The following is a 7,582-nucleotide window of genomic DNA, read 5'->3' on the forward strand; positions in this document are numbered from 1 at the left end:
CAGACAGATTCATCAGAGCGAATCCACTCTAGTCATAGAGGTAACCAAAAGGTGAGTTCCACTGGAGACCTGAACGTCCGTCATGAATGGGATCTTAACGGAGTTATCTGTGGACTATAAGGAACCAAAATATGGGAGATGTTACCTCAGCAGCTAAAGGATCTTTCATAATGTTGGGCTTGCTTTTGCCCAAAAATATGGACTTACTTTTGTGATGATTGTGCTTCCATAGAGGAATACCTTGAACAGTAAAATGTTTAAACTGACTGAGATGCTGTGTTGCTTTTGAATGAAGCTTGCTTTTGGAAGTTGAGCTGCCTCATCCTGTATGTTGACTGCAATCTCTGCTCTTCCTCCTCAGTTCAAAATGGCATTCGCCGGTATTCTGAACGAAGCTGACATCACTGCAGCCCTTGCAGCCTGCCAAGGTAATTCAACAGATAAGCAAGTTAGGCAAGCATATTCAAAATGGCAATAAAGGCCAGTATAGGTCTAAGTTCAATTTGATCTAGGGAGAAAAAAAGAACAACATTTACATATGAAATTATAGTGAAATGCAACCAATGTAGTTGCTGTAGCAGAAAAATCAATATTATTATTTCTTCATTTACCTTACAATTTAAGATATTCATTTTTTAACTCAAGCATTAAATTTTAGTTTCCTTTTTGACAGAATATGTAGTTGAGAAATTATGATGCTTGTCTAAAAGGTCTAAAAGCTGAAATATTGGCTTTTTTTTTTCAGAACAGTTGAACGATAGGTACGGTCATTTAATTTTGACGCATGTTTGTTGAAATGAATGATTTCCATTGGAAATTGTACATGCCAAACCGACTGTTAAACACAGCCTGATGTTGCAGAACTTCATGGTACAAATGTAACCTGCCTCAGTAGCTGAGACACAGGACTTGAGGACGTGAGGGCTTCTTTCAAAAATAGAGAGGCACATCAGTCCCAAATTTTCATTTCTCTGATCTGCCTTTAGAAAAAAATAATAAAATAGGCTGATCAGATGGAGGTCATGGAAAAAAAAAATCTTGGAATACAAAAACATGACTGGATCTTTTACAGCAAAGCAGTGAAGAAAAGTGATTTAAGGTCATGAATGCCTGAACAACATTTGATACCGTCTCTTTCCTGTCCAGCTGCTGACTCCTTCAAGCACACGGAGTTCTTCTCCAAGGTTGGCCTGGCTGGCAAGTCTGCCGATGACATCAAGAAGGCCTTTGCTGTCATTGACCAGGACAAGAGTGGCTTCATTGAGGAGGATGAGCTGAAGTAAGTGACTCCTCTTAAGTCGGAAAATAATGATTTGCATCAGTAAAATACAAAAGATGGAAAATATATTTAGATGTGAAATGTGAATAGATGTGAAAGCGTGTTTTTCACACGCTTTTGTCAGTAACACATATGGACTACCTGAGAACCTTGAAGGCAAAAAAAATGGATTTCAAATAAAAATATATTTTATATAATGCAGTTATGAGATAACAAATCATTTTACAAAATATATTTATTTAAATACGAACTTTAAATACAATTTTAAGAAAGGAATATAATTTGGGGTTTATTGTAAATTTAATGTTCTTTCATATGTATTACATATACACTATGTAAAACTATAGTGTATGTTGAAATATGATTAGCTATAATAAGGAAAGTATAAAGAATTGAGCATTTAATGGTAATTATGAATGAAATGCGAACAGTATAACAGACATGTAAAGTCAACAGAATTGTGACACAACAAACTTCAGTTATTTTTAGAGGTACCTTTTTTTGTCAATTATGATGGACTTGAAGTGAGAAGAAATGTTTGACGGAACAAAAAAAAAAGCAAAAGCAAAACGAAAGTTCTAAACCTTTGGTTTACATTGTGGTTTCCAGACTGTTCCTGCAGAACTTCTCCGCCAGCGCCAGAGCTCTGACCGACGCTGAGACCAAGACCTTCCTGAAGGCTGGTGACTCTGATGGTGATGGCAAGATCGGAGTTGATGGTGAGAACGTCCTTCACAGAAAAATGTTCAGGGTCAAAGGTCAACCTCCTCAACCTCTCCTCTTTTCCGCCGCAGAGTTCGCTGCCATGGTCAAGTCCTAAATGACTGAACTGTCCAGCTCCAACTCTTCACAACTCTAAAGGAACAAGACAAACTCCTCCTCTCCACTTCTCCTCTTCCCTCTCACTCTCTCTCTCTCCAACTCACCAGTTTTATACAACCTCAGCCCCTGAGAACAATCACACACTCTCTTCTCTCTCTCTCTGGTTGTGCTCACTCCATTGCTGTCCACGATGAATGTACCTGAATAAGTGTATAGCACGGTTGACTAGTGTCTTTCTCTCTCTCTCTCTCTCTCTCTGACTTCTGTCGTTTTACTCTGTGAGTTTCGTTAATTGTGAGATCAGAAATGACGCACTTTTATGGAAAACGGACGGATGATGAGATAACAATAAAGGTTCTTTTTCAATAATGCAAGTCCCGTCTTATTCCCCTGCGACAGCATGACACCACAAGCTACTACAACAGTTACTGCTTCAAACAAGGCTTCATTTATGATTCACAACAACTAATGCCACCATTAAACAGTTTCAAAAATTGCCTTAATACTGCTTTTGTTCTCCATTGATTTTTTTTTTTTTGAAGCTGTGAAGATGATTCGATGAACGATGAACATGAGTTTTCCGAGTGATGAGGGGCAGCCTGTTGGAAAGGAAATTAACAGTCACACATGACCTTTGCATGTTTTGAGCTGCAGGAGAAACAATAACTGACTGGAGGAGTCAGGAGTAAATTTGCCCCAATGGAATTTGGTAGTCTATTGATGCCAACCAAAACCAGTAGTGTTAGAGCATTAATGTAGAAAGGCTTGTTTTTTTGGGGCATCTGTTTAAATAAAATTGTATTTACTTTTTTGTATACGGTTGCAAAATATTTTTCGAGGGACCGAGAAAGTAGACACCATGAGTGAATGTTTAAAGATCAGCAGACAGGCAAAACAAGGAGGCTCAGAATAATCTATTCTCAAACAAATAATATAATAAAATGTCCCAAAAGTCAAAAATGCCCACCAAAGCAGGCCCAAGGCAACACACAGTAGGTGAAAACAATGAGACAACAAAATAACCACAGGGCAAATTACTGTATAGAACACAGAAACAGCTCTGTGAGTTGAAATACAAAGTTCAAGGAAGGATACAAGGGAGTGCCTTTAGCGATCTGGAATCCTGAGGTTCTGGCACACAAGACTGGAACCAGGTGGATCTGACAGCCGCCGCCCCGGGTTCCTGGTAGCAGAAACAGTTTTGTTTGCGGTGACACAGACAACGCGGAAGTGGACAACCAAAATAAAACCAACATGAAAGCAGATCTATCTCTATCTCTCTCTCTCTGTATATATATATATATATATATATATATATATATATATATATATATATATATATATATATATATATATATATATATATATATATATATATATATATATATACTCAAAATGAGTGTTTTTGGTTTTTTTTTCCTCAACCGTGGATGAGCATTGGCATGGAGGCTAGCCCCCCTCAAGAGTTGGGTTGGAGGTTCCCACTGGCTGAAATTGAAACTAATTAACTTATTCCCATGGTTCTCGTTACAAGGCAGCAGCAGCGTGCTGTGAGAGTGACATGCAAGCTGACTGGATCCACGAGGGACCAAACTGTAGTCAACAAACTCCTCATGCCAACAAGGACTAGGAAAATCCGAATAACTGTGTGAACCTAACACCAAACAGCATACAAAAACATTTGAAATTAAACACAGGCTTGTATAACTCAACACAAAGTGTATACATATATCCAAACAATGGAAACAAATGCCTGCAGACAGCAGTTAAACATTCGCCACCAATATAGTTAGCAAGTAATATATTTAGCTACTAGTACGCCCGGAGCAGAGACAGGTTAAGACTGTTCAAACTATTAAATGTTGTGCCTACTGTCATGAAAACTTAGTTTTAAGGCATTTAGCAAATTACCGACGTGATTTCATCCACCATTATCACACTTTCACGTCTAAACCTTGAGGATATTTAGTTAAACAAATAGACTGTTATTTGAAACTTTTAGAGAATAAAATATAATATAATATCGTCATGTTTGTTATTGTGCAGTGACTTTAGTTGGTTAGGAGTTGATGTTTTTAAAAACAATACCCACTTTTTATAGAACACAACACTTTTTTAGTAGACAGATGCTGATGCAGTTCTTTCGACAGACTTTAATTTATATATTATTACTTTAGCTGATATACAGTAGGGGGCAGATTGACTCAAACCGTTTTAATTGACTCACATTATCTTAGTTACTCACAGGCAGGTTACTCACTCCCCCCGCCGCATGCTATTTCGCATGTGCTAACAGTAACAGGGTTAAATCGGCCCCTTTATCTATGAGTTTGTTTGTACAATGACATAAGACAGATACATTAACAGTTGAAAGAGCCACATTCTTCTTTGCATACAATTGATAATTGTTGTGTTTCTTTTATCATTTCTATACAGAAAGATTATACATTTGTATGATTGTAGTACTTGTAGTAATAATATTTGTGGAGGTCATACACCGTGTGTGTGAAAGACGCTGTCTTCATGTAGCCTTCTGAACCCGTGAGTTCAGAAGTTGGAATTTCAACAAATTGCTGTACATTACTTTCAACGTTCAACGGGTTTCATTGAGAAAATTATATGAGACAAACACAACAACACTGACGGTCAAGTTGAAATAAATGTGTCAATGACATGGTACTTGGTGGTGAGTGCAAACAAAAGTCCTGCCCTTTTTGTCCAAACTTTCCACATCACAGCTGTACAAATATTTCAAATAACCATATTTAAAAGAAATGTGATCTGTAGCAGTTAAATAAAAAATGCTGAGAGTCATTTGAAATACAGGTATGTCCAAATGAAAGGCAGCTAATCCAAAATTGTAATCATTTGGCACATGCAGCAGATAGAGGGAGGATGGTGGTGTGTGTGTGTGTGTGTGTGTGTGTGTGTGTGTGTGTCGCGGGGGGTGATACGAGACAGGAGATGATTGGACAAAAATGAGGTTGTAAATCGTACGACTAAGAAGACGGCACAGAATATAAACTGCAAGGGGTTAATTGGGCAGGTGAGAAATACGAGAAGAAGAAAAACTTGATCCTCACTCTAAAGAGGAAAAACTTGATCCTCACATGAAAGTCACAGGGTGGAGCATAAAAGGCTGCATCACCTGTCAGAGGACGCCACAGTCGACTGCTGCCCTGGACCTGGGAGGACGAAATCAATAACGGTAAGTCATTCAGCAGATGAGAGATATGTACGGGGAGTGCAGCGCTGGAGCGTACAGAAATGTCTGCGACTAACACCTCAAGTTTTTATCCTGGCACTGAACGCATCTGTGCAGAAGGTAGCAATGTGGATTATAGTATATTGAGTGTATTGTTCTCATGAGGAGGGGGGAAATCAGTTAAACGTTCTCCATCTGTCAGTCTGGATTTTCACATTTTCTGAAGATCCACTTTAGTTTCCAATTTATTCTGTATATTTCACATGGTTTGGTAAAGCACGTTTGAAGTCTATAGTTGAGAAGCATCGTAGACATTCCAGTTTATGTGACGGCACTGCATTTGTCCCGCACAAAGAGCGGGTATTAGCAGGGACAGTAGTGGTGCAGTCACAATATTAACCTAGAAACATTTGAATTTAATCCAGCATTGGCTGAAAGCAGATTAGAGCAGGTGAGACATAATATGTGATTATTTCAGAGATTTTCTTTTGCAGGTGCATCATGTCCATTGACTCCATTCTCTCTGCGGAAGCCATTCAAAAGGCAGTCGCTGGCTGTCAAGGTATGACACTCACATGTCACACAAAATAAAAACCGATTCATTCACTTAATGTATGCCATTGAATCACCAAAAGACATTGATACATTATGTTATAGATAGAAACAAACATTCACATGCTCTTTCATTTATTTCTGAATATGGTTTTCTTGATGCCACTTTCTCACCCTGGAGTGTTCTGTAAAGCTATGTGACTTCATGTGTTCTCAGGGTGGCAAGTGCCTTTTCATTTCAGTATGACGAGGGTAAAAATATAAATACCATTGAGAAGTCACGAGATGTGAGAATGAATGACAATGGCAAATGCAATAAAGTCATTTGAATTCATTTAATTTCATAACCCACTTGCCAGCTTGAGCTTTGTTGTCATGTCTGATCCGCCCACAGTTCAAACATGACTCTGTTTGATTTTCCAGGTGAAGACTCTTTCTCCTACAAGAAGTTTTTCCAGCTCTGTGGCCTCACTTCAAAGACGCCCCAGGAGATTAAAGAAGTCTTCAATATTCTTGATGGGGACAAGAGCGGCTTCATCGAGGAGCCTGAGCTTGAGTACAAAAACACAAAGAATCCTCAAATAATTGCCACGCTACTTTAATATTTGTAACTGCACACGTTTTTAAAACTCCTCTGTAATTTCCTGCCTAATTTACGCGTCAATATTTATAGAGAGGTAGAGTCCGCATTGCTTATTCATAATGTGTCACCTTCTGTGTATGAAGAGTGTCATTCACAATACCTTCACAAACAAAAGCGTAAAATGTGGATGTGTCTTTTAGGTTCTTCCTGCAACGGTTCGCCGCAGGGTCCCGAAAACTGAGTGAGAGCGAAAGGCTGTCCATCATGACAGATGCGGATTACAATGGTGATGGCAAGATTGGGCTCGATGGTCAGTGTCAAAATATGTTCAGGCTTGACGTGGAGCAGTTGTAACGCTGTTTTCTTCTTCTTTTATGTTTTCCCCACAGAATTCCAGAATTTGGTTGAATATTCCAAATGAGGGCCACATACCACATTCCCAGAATTCGTCCTCTCTGTCTTTCGGCATCTGGAGTTCACTAATGTCATCATTTATCTCAAATTCATTTGACATCATTCGTTGACATTATCCCACCTTGTTGCATTTGTCTTTTAGACAGTAGGAAGTGCTCACCATGTAACTCAAAGAAAGAATGGCATGAATAAAATTGGAGGAAACTGTGGACTGAGTGTTTGAGTGCTCTATCTATCTATCTATCTTTCTGAAATGCGAGTGGAATTATTTGTACAAAGTATACAATTGTAACAATTCACTTTGGTGTAGATAAATAGCATACAATTTGAAAATGTGAATTTATATATGTTATTGAATTATTAATAGCAAGCTTAGCTAACATGTTTGCAACATTTATTTCCTAGATTGATGATTTTATATTGACCGGCAAATTTTAAATGGTGTTGAGTTATTTTAGAAGTTCTGACTGTCAATAAAAGTGGCAGGATGATATTGCTCATAAAACCTTTTTGTTTTGTTAGAGATTTCACACCCAACATTTTCTCTCTTTTCTCAAAATGTCTCGATAAGTATTGAAATGCTGATTTGATCTTGAATTGCTTACATCGATACTGTGAAATGTAGTATAAAATCAATGCTCGTTGCTGAAATAAATAAAAATACAATTCGTAAAATTAATTGCAAATTTCTTGTTGAATGTACCGCTGATTTCTCGAATCCAACAAA

The 7,582-nt window shown here is 38.1% G+C and overlaps 1 protein-coding gene across 2 annotated transcripts; it reads left to right on the plus strand.

The window, feature by feature from the left end:
• Positions 1-367: 367 nt before the first annotated feature.
• LOC128752966 (parvalbumin beta-like) lies at positions 368-7,062 on the plus strand. Of its 2 annotated transcripts, XM_053854832.1 has the most exons (5): positions 5,082-5,309; positions 5,801-5,868; positions 6,282-6,414; positions 6,642-6,751; positions 6,831-7,062. In XM_053854832.1, the coding sequence occupies exons 2-5, from the start codon at positions 5,808-5,810 to the stop codon at positions 6,860-6,862; spliced, it is 336 nt and encodes a 111-aa protein (XP_053710807.1). In that variant the 5' UTR covers positions 5,082-5,309; positions 5,801-5,807; the 3' UTR covers positions 6,863-7,062. The 2 variants fall into 2 exon arrangements, with proteins under 2 accessions (XP_053710813.1, XP_053710807.1); XM_053854838.1 differs by lacking the exons at positions 5,082-5,309; positions 5,801-5,868; positions 6,282-6,414; positions 6,642-6,751 and adding exons at positions 368-428; positions 1,147-1,279; positions 1,889-1,998.
• The last annotated feature ends 520 nt before the right edge of the window (positions 7,063-7,582 follow it).

The sequence above is a fragment of the Synchiropus splendidus genome, chromosome 1 (assembly GCF_027744825.2).
Source record: "Synchiropus splendidus isolate RoL2022-P1 chromosome 1, RoL_Sspl_1.0, whole genome shotgun sequence".
Taxonomy (NCBI): Eukaryota; Metazoa; Chordata; class Actinopteri; order Syngnathiformes; family Callionymidae; genus Synchiropus; species Synchiropus splendidus.

Excerpts from the sequence above, each read along its gene's own strand:
- LOC128752966 (XM_053854838.1), top strand. The coding sequence starts at position 368 with ATGGCATTCGCCGGTATTCTGAACGAAGCTGACATCACTGCAGCCCTT. Across the intron at positions 1,280-1,888 it reads ATTGAGGAGGATGAGCTGAA|ACTGTTCCTGCAGAACTTCT; the intron begins GTAAGTGACTCC and ends TGTGGTTTCCAG. Across the intron at positions 1,999-6,830 it reads TGGCAAGATCGGAGTTGATG|AATTCCAGAATTTGGTTGAA; the intron begins GTGAGAACGTCC and ends TTTTCCCCACAG.